Raw genomic sequence first — 23,549 nt, 5'->3', positions numbered from 1 at the left:
GGGACAGTAGTCCCAAAAGTCCCAATATGTCCATAGATGCTGTTAAAAGGGCCAGTAGCAGCAATATACAGTACAATATGCCCCAAATAACCCAGGGGCCATAGTCAGCAGGTAGGAGGCTAGCAAACAGGCTTCTCCAGGGCCCAGTGGCGAGGTTGGTTTCGCCACAACATATATACCCGGGTGCCTCCCCCATATGTTGGAGATGCCACAATGCCGAAGGCACGCTTTTGCATGTGTTCTGGTCATGTCCGAATATAGTGAAGTTTTGGGAAGAGTTGTAATTGTTTCTAGCACAGGGGCTAAGCATCGCAGTACCAAAGACTCCGGAAAGCTATCTCCTACATCTTCTCCCCCACTCTCTAGGGAAAGATGAAATACACATACTTACCCACTGCCTCATAGCGGCAAAGATAGCAATAGCACACAGATGGAAAACACCACAAAGCCCTAGTCTAACTGAAGTCCTTACTCGCATTGACACGACGAGTAGATATGAACAAATGGCCAGCCGTCTTGAGAATAGAGAACACACGTACACTGTACGCTGGTGCAGATGGGCTCAGTTCAGAGCCCAACTGGAGCCATCCGAAGACCCATCACTACACGCTAGCCACTAAACTCCCCAGAGTAGATATCTACCCCAAGTTGCGATGATGTCTCTCTCACCATTGGATGTGATTTACTGTATAACATGATGTATCGGTATGTCCACATGATCAATTGTAAATGTCATAATAATCTGATGTGCACTGTATCTACATCTCATGATGTTAGTCTATTAACACCTGTGATGTACACACACCCTTGTAAACTTGATCTGCGTTATCAAGAACCATGACTGGATCTACTAACAGGCTGTTCCCCTTCCCCCTTTTTCCTTCTGTATCCATGTTTATTTCACCCATGTATGTTGATGCACTTGAAAAATGTCAATAAAAACTAAGACATTGAAAAAAAAAGAAAACACATTTTTCACAAAACACAGAAAACACCACATATCCCCACAAATTATACATCCCTGGATAGCCCTGATGTTTTGACCGACCGCAAGCATGGCTTTCATGCCCAAAATAGTTCCACAGATTTAGGCTGTGCGGCCAGTCTATATTCTCCTCTATCCTGGAGATAATTGGCTTAAGTTGCTGTGGTAACTTAATTATCTGCAGGTACAGGAAATATCAGGAAAAAGGGCGAGGGAAAGAGGTACATTTTCCCATGGAAGTCACTATTAAGCATGTCTTTTTGTAGGGCCCATAGTCTTTGGGCAAAAGGCTGGCCATTAGTCCTCTCCAAAAACAAGTGGCGAAACTGCTTTCATCACACCCTACCTACACCCCTCACCCTAAAAATAGTGATGGTGGACCAATAACTATGTAGCTGTAAATAAATAAATAAAACTTACCATTTGATGTCTTCTTTTTTCTAAAATCTTCTTTTTTTAGCACCAAAAAAGGCCAAATAAAAAAACATAATAACCGTCACACTTTGAAAAAAAAAAAAAACCTGAGCGCTTGCCCCACCCTGCAATAAGGCTTAGAGCACCCTGGTTGGTTGGTTTAAGCCATCCAATCAGAGTGCTTTGACAGGTAAATGAGGAGACTGACAGGTAAGTCTCTACATTTACCTGTCACAGCACTCTGATTGGTTAGCTTGAAATCCAACCAATCAGAGTGTTCTGTGTCATTTTACACAGCATGGGAAAGTTATTTGGAATTTTCCCACGCTGTGTAATTTGACTCATAACTCTCTGATTGGTTACTTCGCACGCTGTGTAAAATGACACAGAGCTCTCTGATTGGTTGGATTTCAAGCTAACCAATCAGAGTGCTGTGACAGGTAAATGTAGAGACTTATAAATAAACAAATTTAGACCACCCAAGTGCAGTGTGTGTACAATAAATAAAACAGTGTAACAAAGGATTCCTCTCAATCCTCAAGATAAATGCAAAAATAAGATACACCTAAATATATAAGCAGAGAAAAGAAAAACTCTTAGGTAAATAGCATATATCAACAAACGGCCCCTTGTATCAATATTGCACTCATAGAATGAATTAATTTTACGGGCTCATCAAATAAGTTAGATTTTCATGGATCTCCATGGATTCATGCAAGAAATATATAAATTGACATAGTACAGCACTGTTTGTAGAAATCACACGCATTATTAGGTACACTTACAGTCATGGGCGTCCGCAGGAATTTTTCCAGGGGGGGCATAATTGTAATGACATCCATGCTTGGCCCCTTTTTGACAGTGTCATGAAGGGGAGGAGCTTAGTCATTATCGCATAAAGCCAGGGTGAATAGCGTTTTCACAACTATGGTGTCAGGAATACGTGTGACATGTCATGATTCCCTTTTATTCCAGAAGCTTGGTCCTTAAGGGGTTAAATTCATTTACCTGTCAGAGCACTCTGAATGTGTTCTAAGCCTAACTGCAAGGCGGGACAAGGCTTTATAAGCCTTCCCCCACCCTGCATAGCTCCGTGTGAGAGGAGCCCTCCATGGGTGAAGATTAATTTTTTTTTTCTGTCTGATTTTTTTTTTTTTTTTTTTTTGCATTCAGGGTTTTTTTTTTGCTTAAAGTGCGACGGGTATTATGGTTTTTTATTTGCCCTTTTTTGGGGCTGAAAAAAGATTTTTAGAAAAAAGAATACATCAAATGGTAAGTTTTATTATTTATTTACAGGTACTTGGTTATTGGTCTCCCCTCACTATTTTTAGGGTGAGAGGGTAGGTAGGGGTTAATTAATTTTGTTTTGGAGGGGGTGACTAGGAGTTCGGGGACCCCTAGTCACCTGGGGGGGTTAGATTTTTATCTAGGGCCCCCAATCGCTGCTCAGGGGTGGAGGCCGGGGTGGGGGGAGGACAATAGGTCCCCCCTTATTCTAATTTAGGGCCCCCACCCGCCGCTCAGGGGTGGGGGCCGGGTGGGAGGACAATAGGTCCCCACCCATTTATTTTACTTTAGGGCCCCCACCCGCCGCTCAGGCGTGGGGGCCGGAGTGGGAGTAGATTAGGTCCGTCCCCCTTAATTTACTTTAGGGCCCCCACCCGCCGCTTAGGGGTGGAGGCCGGGGGGGAGGACAATAGCTCCCTCCTTATTTTACTTCATGTCCCCCACCCGCCGCTCAGGGGTGGGGGCTGGGGTGGGGCAATAGGTCCCCCCTTCAGTTTAAAAGCCCCCATTTGTGTGGCACGGGTGGGGGCTCGGGAGGGGAGACTTTTTTTTTATAGTGGTATAGCGAATAGGGGCAGAATTTACTAATACTAAGTAATTTTTACTTAGTATTAGTAAATTTGTCTGAAAGACCAATTTAGGTCTTTCAGCCTTTTGGTAGATAGCTCCCTAATACTGTGGGAATTAGGGAGTATCTACTTATTCATTCCCATCCATTGACAGGCTAAATAACTTAGATTTTAAATGAATGTGTTACTTGATTGTTGTAAGTATTGCAAATGCTTACAGCTGAATCCTGGCTATGTATGTATACTTTTTATTAAACTGGTATACAGTGTAACATTCTTCATTCTTCCACTGGGTATATTAGTACTTCGGCAACTTTGGCAAATTCAGCACTTCGACTCTTCGGAACTTTGGCAATTTGGCAGTTCATCTATTCGGACATTCGGAAGCATCTGAATGTCCGAATTGCCCCAAATTCGTCTGAATTGACATTCGGAACGAAACGAATTGCACATGTCTAGTCTCAGGTTCCCCCTAGTAATTGTGGAGCTGAGTTAATGAAATATGTGAGCTGTGAATGGCAAATATTGTGCATGTGGGTGTGTGGGGTACAGGGTATGATTTCAGCTAGTAGCCTAATTTTTTGATCAGTAAGAATGGAGCAGAGTGTAAGGTAAGGGGAATTGTGATAGGTAGAGATTCATGCCCTGGTGGAACTGTGGGTTGTAAGTTAGAGGAAAGAGAGGTGAGGGGTATAGGGATATATTGGAGAGTGGTCTGATTTGGTGCCAGATTCTCAATGCTGGGGAAATGGTGGGGTGGAAGGATGGGTTGAGAAGGGTTTTACCCCTCTCTTGACACGGAATGGTGCACAGCAGAGCTTGGAAGCCCATATTTTGCTGGTGTACCCAGTGCTTTTGATTATTGGGTCATGGTCATTCAAAAATCCTCGTTAGGATTACTGCCTTGTGATAGGCTTCCAAGTTGGGCAAACCTAAGCTTCCCTGTAGTTTGTGGCCCATAAGGCCTTGAAGGGAGATTCTGGGGTGTTTGTGCTCCCATAGGAAAGAACTGAACAGACGTGTTATGGTTGTGAAGAAGGATTTTGGTAGAGCAATGGGCAGGGTTTGTAACATGTACAACAATTTAGGTACGGTGTTTATTTTTAGAATATGCTCTGAGCAAACCAGCCAAATAACGATTTGTGCCATGTGGCCAGGTCTGTCGCCATAGATTGAAGGAGGGGACTCGATCTTTTACTAATCTATTTTTCCTTTGCTCACTTTGATCCATTCTACTGCCTTCAATTATTAACCTCATTATCTCCATTCTTCAGATTTAGATTTACTCAATGTGTGTCCTCCGTTTGATCCCTCCATCTGTCCACTGGCCAAACCGGGGCCTGATGAGTGTAAATTCGACAGTCCGTGTCCAAGTGGCAAAAAATGCTGTTGCTCCAACTGTGGCTGGAAATGTGTAACCCCCGTGCAAGGTAAGCGAGAATGTTCCTTACAGGTTTATCTGCACCAACACACACTTATTGCGTATAGTATATTGATCACATCATGGCTTCTCATTTTCTCAATTCTCTTTGGTTTTATCTCCTTCAAACACTTAACCTCCTAGTATTTGCATATCCTGATCCCAACCATTAGTTTGTTTGCCATTCTTTTTTTTTTTAATTTCTTTCTTTTTGTTTCAACACCGAATGCGGCTTGTGGCAGCAGCAGCCATTTTTAAAACTGTATTTTCCTTTAACATGTACGTACCACTTTAAGAACCAAGGGTACGCGGGTGTAATGTATTGCATGTCTATAGCGTTCGTATGCTGGCGGCATAAAAACCCGTCGGCATTCATGTAATCGTTCCACGAACAGGGATCTTCATCTCTGTTCGTGAAACGAACAAACTGCCGAGTGGAGACCACCCTCAGGAGGTTGTGTGGCTCTCGTTAAAGATTGCAACATTGTTGCAAACGGTAAATTAAGAGGATTCAGGGTGGCCGTCGTTCGGCTACCGACCACGCGGCGGTCGGCCATCTTGGATCCTTTGTTAGCCCAGCGGTATTTGGTCGTCGAGCGCCTGGAACTAAAATCGGCTGCTCGGCGGCACGAATACCGCTGGACTTCCAAGCCGTTCGGGAGCCCCGGTCTTTCGGTATTAGGTTTCTATGGAATCCTTCGGTAGTTTGAGGGGAGCTTAGAAAATAAGTGTATTTTATGCGGCGTTCGGTTATTTAAGCTGGGATCGGAGCGGCACTTTCAGGGAATGTGCGCTCCGACCCCAGCTATCTACCGAACACCCGTTCGTCCAAATCTGACGAACAATATTCCATTTAGGTATTTTAATGTAAAATCTTGCTCCTGCTGCACGAGGGGATAATCCACTTAATAGTATTTACTGGGCAGACTAGATGGGCCGAATGGTTCTTATCTGCCGTCACATTCTATGTTTCTATGTTTCTAAGTATATGCTGGTGGGAGTGTCCCTCTCGTGCAGCAGTGTATTATGGGAGAAATGTCCCTCTTGTTCAGTCTCCCACATAGTCCCCTATTTCCTCACCCCTGAATTGTCTGTAGGGAAACCCCTTGCATGGGAAATCCCATAAATACTGTGAGTGTGTGAATAAAACCTCAATTGACCTCCAAGCAATGTGTCGTCTAGTTCTTGGAGGGAAGGGATTGTAACTACGCTACCTGTCTTGTACCTGTCTTGGATTACCTTTCCTGTCTACCAGCGGAGATATCTTGGATAATACCTCTACTCCACTACAATTGAAGGCAAGCGTCGGGATCCTAACCACACAGCAAGAAGAGTTCGGCAGGAATTTAAATGAACTGAAGGAAAGAAATACGAATCCGTGAGTTAAACCATTCGGATGAAACCGGAGTTCGGGAATACAGAGAAACACACGAACAGCCGGTGAATGGAAACGGATTATACCCTTTTGAAACGGAACACATTAAAGGAATTACTGGAAGTGAGAGGGAGAATAGCAAGCAACAAAACCAAGGCTGTTCTAATCGCAGAGCTCATGGAAGGAGACAGAGCCGCAGCTGCTGCAGCACCTCCAAGGGAGGAGGAGCAAACCGAATTTGCTAAGGAATATAGGAGCAGGATGGCTTTGCTCTCACCAGCCCTAGCTGAACAGATGGCTGACAGGGTTTACACCTATGTGCAGGACTACATCATGCTGCGAAGGTCGCAGATGAACCAGCAAGCGGGGGAGGGAGGCACAACGCCTGCCCCTACCCTGCCCGGAAAAGCAAAGATTCCATACCAAGCGTTTAAAGCCTTTATGGGTACAGAGGGCGACATTGATGGCTATTTACAGGACTTTGAACGGTTATGCAAGCTGCATGCCATCGGCCCTCAGGATCAAGTGCCCTTGCTAGCTGGTAGCCTATCAGGCCGCGCAGCAGAAGCATACCGAGCCGTGCCTGAAGAGGACAGCCGGGACTATCAGAAGGTAAAACTAGCCCTCCTAGCACAATATGGCATTACACCTGAGGCATACCGACTGCAGTTCCGGGCACTGAAAAAACAAGAGAAGGACTCACACGCTGAGTTCGCACACCATCTACAGCGTGCAGCCACCAGGTGGGTTGAGGCAGCAAAAGCCATCACTCCACAGGATATCATGCAGTTATTGCTACTGGAACAGTTCTACACGAGCTTATTACCAGAACTACAGAACTGGGTAAGGGATCGTAAACCCTGTACCTTGCAAGAGGCCGCTAAACTAGCTGATGAGCACCAGGATACCAGACGGGAACAGCGCTCATCACCTAAAGTATACTCTTCGCCAAACCTTCCCCGACCTACCCCGGTAGACCATCCCCGACCAGGAGGGACCTACCATCCACAGCCTCCCAGATACAACAACCGGGCACACATCCGATGCCATACCTGTAACCAGCTGGGACATGTACAAAGAGATTGTCCCCGAAACAGGGTCCGACCATCCTGGCCCCCTCAAAGACAACCACCTGTCCCTTGAGCAGCAGTACACTGCTATCAGACAAGAGCATTTGCCCAGCCTTCCACCACCACCCAGATGGAAGAACCACTAGGTACCCTCCACGAAGTGAACCCGGTGCAAGCGGCCTCTGACAACCGCCAAGGTCACCGACAAGTGGTCCATGGCCCCTCTTAATCACACTGTCCTACCCTGGGATTTCCCGTTAGAATTTGGTAGCGAGGTCGCCCTAGACCCGTCCCTACAGGTTTACAAAGACCGGATAGATAGGAACCAGGCAGGCCTAGAAGGGGAGAGATATGCTTGGGATAAGTGGTTATTATACCGGTACACTGAGAAAGTAGTAGCTGGATCTATTCCCATTCCTATAAAACAGTTAATTGTGCCTCGAAAGTATAGGCAGGAGCTAATGCGAATAGCCCACGACATACCACTGTCAGGTCACCTAGGGATCAGCCGAACCAAACATCGGCTGATGCAAAATTTCTTCTGGCCAGGGATATCCCAGGATATTAAGCACTATTGTAATACCTGTGATACCTGTCAGAGAGTTGGGAAAAGGGGGGACCGATTCAAGGCCAAACTCCACACCCTACCCATCATAGAGGAGCCCTTTAGTAGAATAGCGGTAGACATAATCGGGCCGCTGAAAAAACCTAGTCCCTCCGGCAAGAAGTATATCTTGACCGTAGTGGACTACGTCACCAGGTACCCCGAAGCGGTGGTCCTGACCAATGTACATGCTGAGACCGTAGTGGATGCCCTTATGCGCATATTCTCCCGCATGGGATTACCCCGGGAGATTATTTCGGATAGAGGCACCCAATTCACGGCAGAGGTCACTCACCAGCTTTGGAAAGTATGCGGGGTTAAAGCTATCCTTAACTCCCCGTACCCCCCTCAGTCCAATGGTCTCTGCGAACGTTTCAACGGAACGCTGAAACAAATGATCCGAACGTTCGTAGACACACAAAAAGACTGGGAGCGTTTTTTACCCCACTTACTGTTTGCCTACAGAGAAGTTCCCCAAGAGTCCACGGGGTTCTCCCCTTTCGAATTGTTGTTCGGAAGGAGAGTGAGGGGCCCCCTAGATCTAATCAGAGAACACTGGGAGGGGGGAACGACCACTAATGGCACCCCTATCGTACCCTATGTGCTAGAGTTCTGGGACCGCTTGGAGGCGTTAACCCAGGCTGTGCGTACCAACCTCCAAGCGGCTCAGCAACGACAGCGCCGATGGTATGATAGGGGAGCCAGGGACCGCAGCTTTCAGGTCGGCCAGAAGGTATTAATCCTACGACCCGTCCCTACTGACAAGCTGCAGGCTTCCTGGCAGGGCCCATTAAAGGTGGTAGAGCAAGTCTGCAATACCACCTATATAATTGGCCCCTGACCTTCTCGCCCGGGAAACCCACCAAGAGGATCTAGCCGCCGTACAGTTAGGAGAGCGCTTGAACCCCCAGGAGAAAGCTCAGGCCCAAAGGTTAATTAGGGAAAAAGGAGCTACCTTTTCCAACCTCCCCGGATATACCCCGTTAGCCACCCACCGGGTGGAAACCCCAGACCAAACCGCCCTACCGCATTCCCGAAGCAGTTAGGGGGAATATGTAGAAAGAGCATAAGGAAATGCTGCAGTTAGGGGTAATTGAGCCTTCGGATAGCCCATGGGCCTCCCCAGTAGTACTAGTGCCGAAGCGGGATGGAACAACCCGCTTCTGCGTAGATTATAGGAGGCTCAATGATAAAACCGTGTCCGACGCCTATCCCATGCCCTGGATAGACGAGTTATTAGACAAAATGGCCAGGGGTAAATATTTAACCACCATTGATCTTTGCAAGGGGTATTGGCAAATCCTGTTAGCCGAGGACGCTATCCCCAAGTCGGCCTTTGTCACCCCATTAGGCCTGTACCAATTCAAGGTCATGCCATTTGGGATGAAAAATGCCCCGGCCACCTTCCAGAGGATGGTGGACCGACTATTAGATGGGTTTCAAGAATACGCGTGCGCCTATTTAGACGACATAGCGATTTTTAGTTATTCCTGGACGGATCACCTGAACCACATAGGGGCCGTTTCGGACCGCATCAGGGAGGCAGGGTTAACCCTTAAACCCAGTAAATGCCATATAGGGATGGCAGAAGTCCAATACCTAGGACACCGAGTAGGCAGTGGGCAACAGAAACCAGAACCGGCCAAAATAGAGGCCGTAGCCCAATGGCCAACCCCCCGCACTAAAACCCAGGTACTAGCCTTTTTGGGTACCGCAGGGTATTATCGGAAGTTTGTACCTAATTACAGTACCCTGGCCAAACCCATCACCGATTCGCAAGAACCTTCCTAATTTAGTAGTATGGGCCCCAGAGTGTGAACAGGCATTCCAACTCCTGAAAACTGCTCTTGTTAACGCACCTGTTCTGGCTGCTCCTGATCCAACTAAACATTTTCTCGTCCATACAGACGCTTCTATGTTTGGATTGGGAGCAGTACTGAGCCAAGTCGAGGCAGATGGCGGTGAACATCCGGTAGCTTACCTAAGCAGAAAACTTTTACCCCGAGAAGTAAGCTACGCCGCCATTGAAAAGGAATGCCTTGCCGTGGTGTGGGCCCTCAAGAAACTGCATCCCTATTTGTATGGACAAACCTTCTCGCTACTCACAGATCACAACCCGTTGGTCTGGCTGAACCGGGTGTCAGGGGACAACGCTAGGCTGCTGCGCTGGAGTTTGGCGCTGCAGCCATTTGATTTTACCATCCAATATCGCCCGGGAAAGCTAAATGGAAATGCCGACGGGTTATCTCGACAAACTGAACTGGACAAGTGATCTGTGGGTACTCCTCCAGACATCCCCAAGCCGATCCGTTGGGATCAGACTGTGTATGCTGGCTTGGTTCTGGGGGAGCATTGTGGCAACAGCAGCCATTTTTAAAACTGTATTTTCCTTTAACATGTACGTACCACTTTAAGAACCAAGGTTACGCGGGTGTAATGTATTGCATGTCTATAGCGTTCGTATGCTGGCGGCATAAAAACCCGTCGGCATTCATGTAATCGTTCCACGAACAGGGATCTTCATCTCTGTTCGTGAAACGAACAAACTGCCGAGTGGAGACCACCCTCAGGAGGTCATGTGGCTCTCGTTAAAGATTGCAACATTGTTGCAAACGGTAAATTAAGAGGATTCAGGGTGGCCGTCGTTCGGCTACCGACCACGCGGCGGTCGGCCATCTTGGATCCTTTGTTAGCCCAGCGGTATTTGGTCGTCGAGCGCCTGGAACTAAAATCGGCTGCTCGGCGGCACGAATACCGCTGGACTTCCAAGCTGTTCGGGAGCCCCGGTCTTTCGGTATTAGGTTTCTATGGAATCCTTCGGTAGTTTGAGGGGAGCTTAGAAAATAAGTGTATTTTATGCGGCGTTCGGTTATTTAAGCTGGGATCGGAGCGGCACTTTCAGGGAATGTGCGCTCCGACCCCAGCTATCTACCAAACACCCGTTCGTCCAAATCTGACGAACAATATTCCATGTATGTATTTTAATGTAAAATCTTGCTCCTGCTGCACGAGGGGATAATCCACTTAATAGTATATGCTGGTGGGAGTGTCCCTCTCGTGCAGCAGTGTATTATGGGAGAAATGTCCCTCTTGTTCAGTCTCCCACGTAGTCCCCTATTTCCTCACCCCTGAATTGTCTGTAGGGAAACCCCTTGCATGGGAAATCCCATAAATACTGTGAGTGTGTGAATAAAACCTCAGTTGACCTCCAAGCTATGTGTCGTCTAGTTCTTGGAGGGAAGGGATTGTAACTACGCTACCTGTCTTGTACCTGTCTTGGATTACCTTTCCTGTCGACCAGCGGAGATATCTTGGATAATACCTTTACTCCGCTACACGGCTTAAAAACATTAGGGGGCCCACGCAGGGGCCGATCTTTGACATATAGTACATTTCATTTTACAGCCAAGCAAGTGAGGGCGTACGACATATATCAGTTCCACAGTGCCGTTCGGTCTTGTTTTTTCATTTTTAGGGCATTTCGGGCCCTTATTTTGAACATGAACATAAATTGAGTCCAATCAATACAATACATGGCTATTTAACTTATGAAACCTTTAGTTTTGTGCGGTTCTAAATTCCGCAAGTCAGGGTCAACATCATTGTAGTCGTGTGTGTCTCGCTCAGAGCGGTTCTTAATGGTGTGTTCAGTTTGTGTTTGCTAATGCATCTAGCTAGGCATCGATCTGTCTTGGTAGCGGACGTCACGTGGGTCAGACCCCTTTGGTCACGTACAGCTACATCCTCGTCAGGTGTTCCCCCCGGTGGGGGTGATTTCCGTGGAGGTGTTAATAGCATTGTTATGGTGCTCGTCTCTGACGTGGGGTGAGTCCCTGGAGGACCACCTGTCAGGTCGTGTGCGTGTGTTTGGCTAGGTGCCACCATGAGCTGTCATAACCTTAAGTTTCCTGCGCGGAATCACCTTATTTTGTTGCCTGATTGGGTTGCTCTAAGTGGTTCCCTTAAGTTTCCAGGTAGGCGTGTAGGCCGGTTTGGTTGTCTGCTCTGGTGTATCGTATATCTGGTGAATTGGGAGTTGGGGGAGGGTGTTGGACGGGACTGTGGGATGAAGTTAGGGGGGGGAGGGGGATAGGGTTATGAATCGTCAGGGCGCCCGGCGGGTATTGGTCTCAGCACTTATCTGATCCCTTGATCAGGCTAAGTGGATTCAGTCTGTAGTGTATGCTTCCCATGGTTGCCAAATTTTTTTGAATGATTTTTCCGTGTTTCTTATTTGGGCTGTAAGTTTGTCCATCAGGTATGTGTCTTTGATTTTAACTATTACGTCGTTGTCAGTGGGGACTGTGGGTTTCAGCCACACCTGTGCAAGAGCTCTTCTTGCTGCCAGAGTGAGTTTGTTGAGCAGTTGTTGTTCTTTCCTAGGGAGGTCGTCCGTTGGTCGGGACAATAGGATCGCCCAGGGGTCTAAGTCTATGTGTCGTGTGAGGACAACTGTCATTAGTGACTGGATTCTCTTCCAGTAATTGGTTACTTCAGGGCATTCCCACCACATGTGTAGGAAGGTACCTTTACCTCCGCATCCCTTCCAACATGTGTCTGTCGAGGTTTTCCCCATTTTTTGTAGCTGAACAGGTGTGGTGTACCATCTCATAAGCATTTTGTAAGATTGTTCCTGTTGTAGTACACAGATCGATGTTTTAGCCGTCGCTTCCCATATATCTACCCAGTCCTCTCCCTCTATGGCCCCCCCCCAGGTCCGCTTCCCATTGGTGTATGTATCTTGGGTCTGTAGCTCCCTTTTCCGGGGCGCTGAGTTGCGCATAGATGGCCGTGATCAGCCCCTTTTAAATTGTTTCTGTATTACACAGCTGTTCGTAAAATGTCATTGGGGTCTGGGCTGCTTTTTTTACTACGGGGTTTTTGGCAAAGTCACGTAGCTGTACGTATCGGAAGAAGTCCTTGGTTGTTAAGGGTGCCATGGTTTTTAGAGTGTCAAAGGTTTTAAAGGAGTCACCATTGTACATGTGCCCGTATCTTTGTATACCTGTGTTTTCTATCCCCCTAAAGTCTTGTGCGCTCAGCCCGGGCTCAAATGCTTTATTCCGTAGATACAGAGTTAGCGGTGAGGGTGTGTGTTTTAATGCATATTTAGTAGCTGTGAGATCCCAGATCCTTATGGAGTTAAGGATTGCCGGGCAAGTGGTGCACAGGGGAGGTCTGTCTTTTTTGGGTACCCATATCCAGAATTGTGGGAGGTCTGTGCTCATTAGTTTCGTCTCTAGATCCACCCACCTGTGTGAGCCCTCCGGTGTATGCCATGCTATTATTTGGGCCAGTTGAGCCGCCAGGTAGTATTGATATTGGTTTGGGAGTCCCAGACCGCGCCTTGTTTTTGGTCTGCACAGGACCAGTCGAGCGATCCTGTGCCTTTTCTGTGCCCGGATAAAGTCATCTATGTGTCCCTGGAGTGTCAGTAGGTCTTGTTTAGTCACTTTAATCGGTAGGGCCTGAAACAGGAACAATAGTCGTGGGAGCAGTGTCATATTGTGTTTGCCATTCTTAATGTAAAAGGATAATCCAGATGTGGACCCCATGCTCACTAGAGGGGTATCAGCTACACCTGACTATGAGGCCCAACAAGACTGAAATGGTCATCTGGTGTTTCTGTATCCTTCATACAGAGGGCATTTTGGATCTGAACCCTCTGTTAGTTGGGATCAGCCTGATGTGCAAATAGTTTAGGTTCTCTCTGTAATAGCATAACGTGAGCTAAAAGCAGCTTGCTGGTAGAGCGGGGTCCCAGCAAAGAGTAAGCTGTTTGAGTTGTTATCCATTCTCCGTGTTCTCTTGCTCACTGTTTTCGTTTAAAAATAAAACTAGAAAGAAAATGGGTGCTCGAATGAGCAGTGAGGTAGTTTAGGAAGGTAAGAGGTCTCTGCCCTGGACTTTTTATTTTTGGTTTGGGTCAAGGTTTTCCAGGAACAAAGACACAAGGTCTTCCTATTGCCTACTACTACTACTACATCTACACCAACATACATGTGTGCAGTGTAATACAGAACCCATCACAAGTTCCATCTTCATTTTCTCCATTACTGTTTGGTTTTATCTCCTACAAACTTTTTCCTCCATTGTTTATATCTCACAGTTCACTCTGAGATCATCTTTTCTTGTCCACTCCTGTGGCACCTATGTTTTTTCCGGTAACCCAGTTTTTTGAGGTACATCATGGACCCCTTCTTTCTCTATCTGAATACAAAATTCAGAGGTGTCAACCTGTCTTATAAATTACCCTAGGATTTGTCTTCTGGAGATCTTTTCCAGCGTGACCCAGTTCTTTTACTTATGAAATCAAACAGTTTTTCCTGTAGAACATCTGCTGGATCTGTTGGTTCTCTAACCAAGACACTGACTTATTTAAAATTCACAGTTTTGTAACGTTCTGCCTTCTATTCTCTCTGCAGTGAGACCAGGACGCTGTCCCCCTATTAAAGCTAAGTGTTTGATGCCACTGCCGGAGCCCGTATGCCAGACGGACAGTAACTGTCCCGGGAAACAGAAATGCTGTAATATTTGTGGGAATAGCTGCTGGGATCCTGCGGAAGGTAATGTGATAATGAAGTCTGTCTGATACAAGTGTATAGCAGAGTCACAGATCTCCCCATGTTACAGTTTCTGTTACATAGATAATTAGTTATATGAAAACAAAGTCCATTGAGTTCCACCTTCACAGGAGTCAGTGTTCCTCACCCAATAAACAGTGATAAAAATATTACATTATATTTTTTATGATTTGTTTGAGAGGTGGAAGAACTATTCCTGCATTACTTTAGGAGTCACTGCGATTTTCCCTGGATCAGCAAAGCGTACATTGAATTTAATAAATAGTGTTCTGCGTTGTGTCTACTAGAATGGTGTTCTAACTTCCTTTGTATGGTTACCATTAATGATTGGGGGGGGAAATGTCCTTCCGTCAAAGGAGAAAGTGTCTGAATCTGCCTCAAAGAAGCATATTTCACTTGCTGTGAGAATTCCTAAAAAGACCTTTTTAATGTTCATTTTTATGATAATTACATTTTTGACAACTTTCCATATATTTGTTACTGACCACATGGTTTTGTTCTCTTGCTATTGATGTCTATAATGGCTGGATTGATTCTCGGTGTATATTTCCTGGTTATATTAGAGCCACATGGCGTTTGTCCTGTGAGTGAGATAGAGAAGGGGAAAAGTCTGGTTTGTCCATCTGTCCTGTGTAGTCGGGATTCGGACTGTGCCGCGGATGAGAAGTGCTGTGTCTCTGGGGATGGACAGAAATGTGTGAAGCCTTCTTCAGGTACAGAGACCCCATTATTTATATTGAACGCAGTGTGTGGGTGTCAGCCATTACTGTTAGCATTTACTGTGCAGTCAATAAATTATTAAACAAACACATGGTGATATGTGAACTGTAATAATCTCACTTAATTCCAATGGGTAGCAGATTAGTCTGTGATAACTTTGTTTCCTAGTTTTCAATCATAAGTCAATTATTATGTGTGACCCAATATGTTTCTGACAACCATACAGCCTCTTTTTACACTTTGCTCATCAACGTTAATATATTTTACTGACTTTGTTTTCCTCCATTCTTCAGATTTAGATTTACTCAATGTGTGTCCTCCGTTTGATCCCTCCATCTGTCCACTGGCCAAACCGGGGCCCGATGAGTGTAAATTCGACAGTCCATGTCCAAGTGGCAAAAAATGCTGTTGCTCCAACTGTGGCTGGAAATGTGTCCCCCCAGTGCAAGGTTAGCGAGAATATTCCTTACTGGTTCATCTGCACCAACACAAACTCATTGCTTATAGTTTATTGAGCACATCATGGCTTCTCATTTTCTCCATTATCTTTGGTTTTATCTCCTTCAACACTTTACCTCCTTGTATTCTGCTCCACAGATCTCTCTCTGGACAAATGCCACCTCCCCGACCCTGTTTCTTTAGTCTCCTTCCACACCTGCTCTATCCAGTCACACATCCAGTCCAGGCATCTCGTTGGCCAGTTCTGGGATCCTTGGATTTATCTATACATTATCTACAACTATCATTCTATCTATGGACTTGTCATATCTTTTTCTGAGTGTCTGCAATTTCTAACTCCTTATATGTGGTGGCTTTCGCCTACGGAACGTCTCCGGAATCCCTCCATTCTCCTCAATGTGACTGTATTTTGAATTCACTGACTTGTAACATATTACCCGCAATTCGTTGTGTCCTTTTTGCAGTAAGACCTGGGCGCTGTCCCCCTATTGCAGTCAGATGTAAGTTCCCACCACCGGAGCCCGCATGCCAAGCTGATCGTGACTGTCCAGGCAAACAGAAATGCTGTAATATTTGTGGGAATAGCTGCTGGGATCCCGCAGAAGGTAATTCTGCATGATAAGTGTGCATAATACATAAGGTTTCAAGGCTCACATTTCACCAGAGCACCATAACCGTGATTATTAGAAAATGTCTAACTAGTTTCACTTTTCCTAAAGCCCATATTTATCCACTGAATCTGTGAAGATGTTCTATATATTGGTAGGCATCCTTTGGCACTCCAGATGTTGTGGACAACATCTCCCATGACGCTCCTACAGTCAAACTACAAGAACATGTAGCCCACAACATCTGGAGTGCCGAAGGTTACCCCTGTAAAAATCTATATACCATTAATGGTGAGCTCAATATAAGTGCAGCGGACAAATGGTGCAAAAAAAAGATTTCCAACACAATGAAGGGCGTATTTGCTGAAGAGATGGTGTTATAAGTATATACACACACACTTACACAACCATTCCAACACACACAGATACACACATATAAAGATACACAGACTGTATGTAAAAGGATATTACAGATTGGGAGATTGAATGTAAAGGGATATTACAGATTGGGAGACTGAATGTAAAGGGGATATTACAGATTGGGAGACTGAATGTAAAGGGATATTACAGATTGGGAGATTGAATGTAAAGGGGATATTACAGATTGGGAGACTGAATGTAAAGGGATATTACAGATTGGGAGACTTAATGTAAAGGGATATTACTGATTGGGAGATTGAATGTAAAGGGGATATTACAGATTGGGAGATTGAATGTAAAGGGATATTACAGATTGGGAGACTGAATGTAAAGGGGATATTACAGATTGGGAGACTGAATGTAAAGGGATATTACTGATTGGGAGATTGAATGTAAAGGGGATATTACAGATTGGGAGATTGAATGTAAAGGGATATTACAGATTGGGAGACTGAATGTAAAGGGGATATTACAGATTGGGAGATTGAATGTAAAGGGATATTACAGATTGGGAGATTGAATGTAAAGGGATATTAGAGATTGGGAGATTGAATGTAAAGGGATATTACAGATTGGGAGATTGAATGTAAAGGGATATTACAGATTGGGAGATTGAATGTAAAGGGGATATTACAGATTGGGAGACTGAATGTAAAGGGATATTACAGATTGGGAGACTGAATGTAAAGGGATATTACAGATTGGGAGACTGAATGTAAAGGGGATATTACAGATTGGGAGACTGAATGTAAAGAGATATTACTGATTGGGAGACTGAATGTAAAGGGGATATTACAGATTGGGAGATTGAATGTAAAGAGGATATTACTGATTGGAGACTGGATGTAAAGGGATATTACTGATTGGGAGACTGAATGTAATGGGATATTACAGATTGGGAGACTGAATGTAATAGGATATTACTGACTGGGAGACTGAATGTAAAGGGGATATTACAGATTGAGAGACTGAATGTAAAGGGATATTACAGATTGGGAGACTGAATGTAATGGGACATTACTGATTGGGAGATTGAATGTAAAGGGATATTACAGATTGCAAGCTGCAAACAAAGTCCGCTGATCCCTCTCAGCCAATGATCTAAGCCTTGCAGTTTTCTGGCATTGGTAGTGGAGATGGAGATCCGCTTGGTGGACCCCAGGTATGGAATCAAAATATGGTCTGACTCCTTACCGTGGGGAAATGCCAGGGAACTTCAGGCACCATTGCAATTACAGCGGCCTATAGTGGCTATGGTGCTTTTAATTTACCTTAAAATGATTATATTTTGTGATTCTCTGAAAACCAGTCTTGTTCTTTGGTTGTAACTTGTATTGTCATTGTATTTACCTTGATTATTACAGAGCCACATGGCGTTTGTCCTGTGGGTGAGACCAAGAAGAAGAAGAGTCTGGTTTGTCCGTCCGTACTGTGTAGTCGTGATTCGGACTGTGCCGCGGATGAGAAGTGCTGTGTCTCTGGGGACGGACAGAAATGTGTGAAGCCTTCTCCCGGTACAGAGACCACTTTAATTTTTTAATTGACGTCTTATGTTGAAATCCATAGATTTAAAACAGGAAAAACATGACATAGTCCTATAGAGTGTGTCTATGACATCGTAACAACAGTATTCCTTTGGGTCGTCGAATTTGTAGATATAGACCATGTAATACAGGGCATAAATAGTTACAATACCGAACATTGCGGTCCTGGCGCTCCTCGACTTGCAATAATGCAAAGTTCACAGCAGGCAGTGTCAACTCTCATACCCTGTGAGAATAGCATGCTTATATGGATGAGGCGATCCCAGGTAAATCAAACATGGACTAGCAATTTGCACATCTGATAGAGTAACAAAATTAGTAACAAAATAGATAACAACATAAATAACAAAATAAATAACAGGTGGGAATTGCACTTGTGTGTCACTTATTGAATATGGTGCTCGTTGAGCATATGAGTGTCAGGGTATGTTGGAGTAAGTACCATTTATGTGGCCGTATACTCCTTTTTCAGGTCATTGAGATCAGATTGGAGTAAAAGGTCTAATAGTGGGGCATGCTGGGTGTAGGCCTGACTTAAGTCAAAGATAGTCTAGCCAGGGTTTCCAGCAGTCAGGATATTGGGTGTATGAGTTCGATAATGAGTAGTTAAGTTCCTCCATGCCCCTGATGCATTTATCTTTGCTGATCCAATGCAGTTAAGAGTTTTATGAGTTTTCCACTAGGTTTTGGGCTTTGGGTAGAGGAGGAAAAGCATGGTCTTGCTGTCGGTCGACAGATGAATTTCGGAGATTAAATGGATGAGTGTGATTATTCTCTTCCATTAGGATTTAATCGGTTCACAAGACCACCATATGTGGCATGGGGTGCCTCTAGAGTGCCTGCACCTCTAAAAGGAGTTGGGGGAATTGAAGAATAAACGTTGTATGTGCGTGCGTGTCTAATTATCTTCTTGGGTGGTGTTACTTAGAGAAATACAGAATAAATTGGTGAATAAGCATTTGTAATTCTTTATCTGTGAAGGAGATGTGGAGATCCTCGGCCCAACGTGATATATAATTTGGGTGTGAGGGTGGCTGTTGTTTTGGATGCAGGCTGCATGTGGCTCACAGTGAACATACTTGCAGCCCACCTGCCCTGTGGCCGCTTTCAGCTGTGGCTTCGACCAGCCGCAAGACAGGAAAAATATTTCCTGATTCTTCCTCTCCCGACCACAAGTGGGGAGAATGTCTGCGTGGCTGCTGAGCAGACCAGAGCACCCAATCCCGCTTCCCTCCTGCTCAGTGTCAGCCACTCCCCCTTCCCTCCTGCTCGCAGTGCCAGCCACTCCCCCTCCCTCCTGCTCACAGTGCCAGTCACTCCCCCTTCCCTCCTGCTCACAGTGTCAGCCACTCCCCCTTCCCTCCTGCTCACAGTGCCAGCCACTCCCCCTTCCCTCCTGCTCGCAGTGCAAGCCACTCCCCCTCCCTCCTGCTCACAGTGCCAGTCACTCCACCTTCCCTCCTTCTAGCAGTGCCAGCCACTCCCCCTCCCTCCTGCTCACATTGCCAGCCACTCCCCCTTCCCTCCTGCTCACAGTGCCAGCCACTCCCTCTCCCTCCTGCTCACAGTGCTAGCCACTCCCCCTTCCCTCCTGCTCACAGTGCCAGCCACTCCCCCTTCCCTCCTGCTCGCAGTGCCAGCCACTCCCCCTTCCCTCCTGCTCACAGTGCCAGCCACTCCCCCTTCACTCCTGATCACAGTGCCAGCCACTACCCCACCCTCCTGCTCGCAGTGCCAGCCACTCCCCCTTCCCTCCTGCTCACAGTGCCAGCCACTCCCCCTTCCCTCCTGCTCGCAGTGCCAGACACTCCCCCTTCCCTCCTGCTCTAAGTGCCAGCCACTCCCCCTTCCCTCCTGTTTGTAGTGCCAGCCACTCCCCCTCCCTCCTGCTCTCAGGGCCTGCCACTCCCCCTTCCCTCCTGCTCGCAGTCCCAGCCACTCCCCCTTCCCTTCTGCTCTCAGTGCCAGCCACTCCCCCTTCATTCCTGCTTGCAGTGCCTGCCACTCCCCCTTCCCTCCTACTTGAAGGGCCAGCCACTCCCCCTTCTCTTGCTGCTCGTAGTGCCAGCCACTCCCCCTTCTCTTCCTGTTTGTAGTGCCAGCCACTCCTCCTTCTTTTCCTGCTCTTAGTGCCAGCCTCTCCCCCTTCCCTCCTGCTCGCAGTGCCAGCCACTCCCCCTTCCCTCCTGCTCGCAGTGCCAGCCACTCCCCCTTCCCTCCTGCTCACAGTGCCAGCCACTCCCCCTTCTCTTCCTGTTTGTAGTGCCAGCCACTCCTCCTTCTTTTCCTGCTCTTAGTGCCAGCCTCTCCCCCTTCCCTCCTGCTCACAGTGCCAGCCACTCCCCCTTCCCTCCGCTCAGTGCCAGCCACTCCCCCTTCCCTCCGCTCAGTGCCAGCCACTCCCCCTTCCCTCCGCTCACAGTGCCAGCCATTCCCCTTTCCTCCTGCTCGCATTGCTAGACACTCCCCCTTCCCTCCTGCTCGCAGTGCCAGCCACTCAGGCTTCCCTCCTTCTCGCAGTGCCAGCCACTACCCCTTCCCTCCTGCTCACAGTGCCAGCCACTCCCCCTTCCCTCCTGCTCGCAGTGCCTGCCACTCCCCCTTCCCTCCTGCTCACAGTGCCAGTCACTCTCCCTTCCCTCCTGCTCACAGTGCCAGCCTCTCCCCCTTCCCTCCTGCTCGCAGTGCCAGCCACTCCCCCTTCCCTCCTGCTCGCAGTGCCTGCCACTCCCCCTTCCCTTCTGCTCCCAGTGCCTGCCACTCCCCCTTCTCTCCTGCTCACAGTGCCAGCCACTCCCCCTTCCCTCCTGCTCACAGTGCCAGCCACTGCCCCTTCCCTCCTGCTCGTAGTGCCAGCCACTGCCCCTTCCCTCATGCTCGTAGGGAGGGGGGGCAATGTATTGGATTTGGAGGCAATGTATTGGATTTGTGGGCAGGGTATTAGAGTGGGAGGATGAGCAGTGTGTTAGATTGGGTCTACATGGAGGCACTGAACGCTCCCCATGGAGATGCTGATTGGCCGCAAAGTGTTTTGCCACACATGCACAATAGCCTCCCAATGCTTTCCTATGGGAAAGCATTGGATTGGCTGAGATCATCAAGTTTGATGATCTCAGCCAAAGTGAAGAACACACCCATAGAACTTCAAAATAAACAAGATAACGTCATTTGTTTTTTTACAGCTGTACAACAGCCTACTTTCACCATTTCAGTCCCATTACCAAACATTTCTTAATATGTCAAGGTAGTTGGACTGAAACGTTGGTTATATGCAAATGCCCGTCTCCTTAATATAAATTGGCTCTTTTGTTTATTTTGAAGCCCTACGAGCGCGAGGACGTCCAGTGTCAGGCAACTTTTTTTATGCTGTGCTTTTCAAAATAAACCTACATTTCTGGTTTTTGTGGCCCACATAAACGTACACCTTGTTTATTTGGCCCGTCTTGGCCTTTGAGTTTGACATGCTTGTTGTCGAAAATATATAGGTGTTTGCATTTCATAGCATGGACTGTTTGTTGTATAGTTTCTTGAATTGTGAAAGGTCTCAGGTAGGGAGGTGCATAGGGAAAATATTCGGTTTGGTTCGGCATTCCAAAATTCGGGACTTCTGCAACTTCGGGACTTCGGAATTTTGGAATTTTGGAATTTCGGTACTTCGGCTGTTCTCTTGCAGCTGCTTAGTAGATAACTCCCTAATTCCCATTGGTCTTTCAGCCAAAATTACTAATACTAAGTAAAAATTACTTAGTATTAGTAAATTCTGCCCCTACTCGCTATACCGCGTGTAGGGGCATGTCTATTAAACAGTGAGCACCCTGAGCGACGGGTGGGGGCCCTAAAGTAAAATAAGGGGGGGGACCTAAATTATTAAATATTAAATATTGTCCTCCCCCTAGGCCCACACCACTGAGCGGCGAGTGGGAGCCCTAAATTAGAATAATGGGGGAACCTATTGTCCTCCCCCCCGGCCCCTAACCGTGAGCGGCGGGTGGGGGCCCCAAATAAAAATGTAACCCCCCCCCCAGGTGACTAGGGGTCCCCAAACCCCTAGTCACCCCTGTGGCGAAAGTGACCTCGCCACTGGTTTTTGGAGGGGCCTGTTTGCCAGCTTCCTGCCCTGCGACTATGGCCCTGGGATGTATTGCCCTTCTAGGAACTGATTTTGGCATATTGTATTTTATTATGCTGCTGGCCCTTTAAGAACCATCTGGGGACATACTGTGGAGTTACTGGGTGGCCACCATTTCATGTATCAGAGGCACATTGTGAGAACAATGGATGAAGCACATGGTGATAACAATGGATGAAGCACATGGTGATAACAATGGATGGCGGCCATTTTAACTCACAGACACGGTTTGGACTTTTCTACACGGTGCCATCTCACCGGTATTTGGTGCACAAAGACATCGTGCAGTAGTTTTAAACTATACAACAGGGGACACATTATACAGTAATTATTTTTCATATAGCCTGTATATGTTTGGCGGAATCTGCATTAAACTGTATCTTCCAAACCACTGAACGGATCTGGGTGAATTTTGGATATGTGGTTCACCCAGATCCCCCGGTTCCGAGGATTGTTATGGGGTTGTTCCATGTTTTGGGGTCCCTGTGATATGTTTTATAAAACTGTATTTCTCTGCCTGTGATAATTATTTTACCCATTGTGTTCAATAATCATATCACAGGCAGAGGGGAGGATTTTGTGTGGGAGTGTCTGTGTGTATTGATTGGTTGTATTTCAAAACCCTGTGGGCAGTACTATGTTTGTGGATTGTGAATAAAAGAGGCTGTATGTGCCAGTACAGTCAGTTCTGTTTGACCTCAAAACGAAGTGTCGTCTCGTTATTGGGGGAATTGGATTGTATGCTGATTGCCAGGAGTGTAAGCTGATTGTATGCTTCTCCCGCTCAGCTGTTTACAGCATTCATATGCTTGAGAGCATTCGTATGTTTCTCCAGTTCGGTGGTTGTGGTGTCTGCTGCAGGGCTTGGAGTCCTCAGGAAGTGCTAGGAGTATCCTTCAACGGAGGTACCCAGTCAGGGTGCCAGGTGATCCGTTACAACCCACTTCCCAAACAAAATTAATTAACCCCTATGTGATGGACCCTCCGTCAATCGATGCTCCTAGTGCTTACCAAGGACCATCAGCACAGCACCAGACACCATAAGCACTGCAGATCCCACAAACTGCCGCAGCTTGGCTGGGAACGCGCCGTCCTCTACCCACCCTGGACCTACGACAAGGCTTCAGGTTCCAGTGGGAGACCCTCTCTTTCTCCAGAGATTAAGCAGGAATATCTCTTAAAATAGCTTAGTGATTATAGCAAGGGGAGTATACAGAGTATAGCAATCCCCAGTGTAGATGCTGCCTTTTCCCCCACACATGAGATGAGGCTCTATGTTGAGGGTAAAACAAGAACTCAGCTGTCTGAGGGTTTATTGTCTCTTTTATACTTGTTTTCCCACAAGGTTACCACCCACATGG

General features: G+C 46.7%; 1 protein-coding gene across 1 annotated transcript in view; it reads left to right on the top strand.

The window, feature by feature from the left end:
- LOC134584681 (cysteine-rich motor neuron 1 protein-like) overlaps positions 1 to 23,549 on the top strand; it is a gene marked incomplete at its 3' end in the record, with an annotated part of 68,857 nt that overhangs the window by 31,217 nt on the left and 14,091 nt on the right. The window contains exons 3-8 of the mRNA XM_063440534.1: positions 4,530 to 4,685; positions 14,150 to 14,290; positions 14,872 to 15,021; positions 15,322 to 15,477; positions 15,952 to 16,092; positions 17,880 to 18,029. Coding sequence (XP_063296604.1) covers positions 4,530 to 4,685; positions 14,150 to 14,290; positions 14,872 to 15,021; positions 15,322 to 15,477; positions 15,952 to 16,092; positions 17,880 to 18,029 — 894 coding nt within the window. The remainder of the gene's footprint in view (positions 1 to 4,529; positions 4,686 to 14,149; positions 14,291 to 14,871; positions 15,022 to 15,321; positions 15,478 to 15,951; positions 16,093 to 17,879; positions 18,030 to 23,549) is intronic.

Source organism: Pelobates fuscus, unplaced genomic scaffold (assembly GCF_036172605.1).
Source record: "Pelobates fuscus isolate aPelFus1 unplaced genomic scaffold, aPelFus1.pri scaffold_51, whole genome shotgun sequence".
In the NCBI taxonomy this organism is placed as follows: Eukaryota; Metazoa; Chordata; class Amphibia; order Anura; family Pelobatidae; genus Pelobates; species Pelobates fuscus.
The sequence above is the reverse complement of the archived record's forward strand: the minus strand, read 5'-3'. Positions and strand labels throughout refer to the sequence as shown.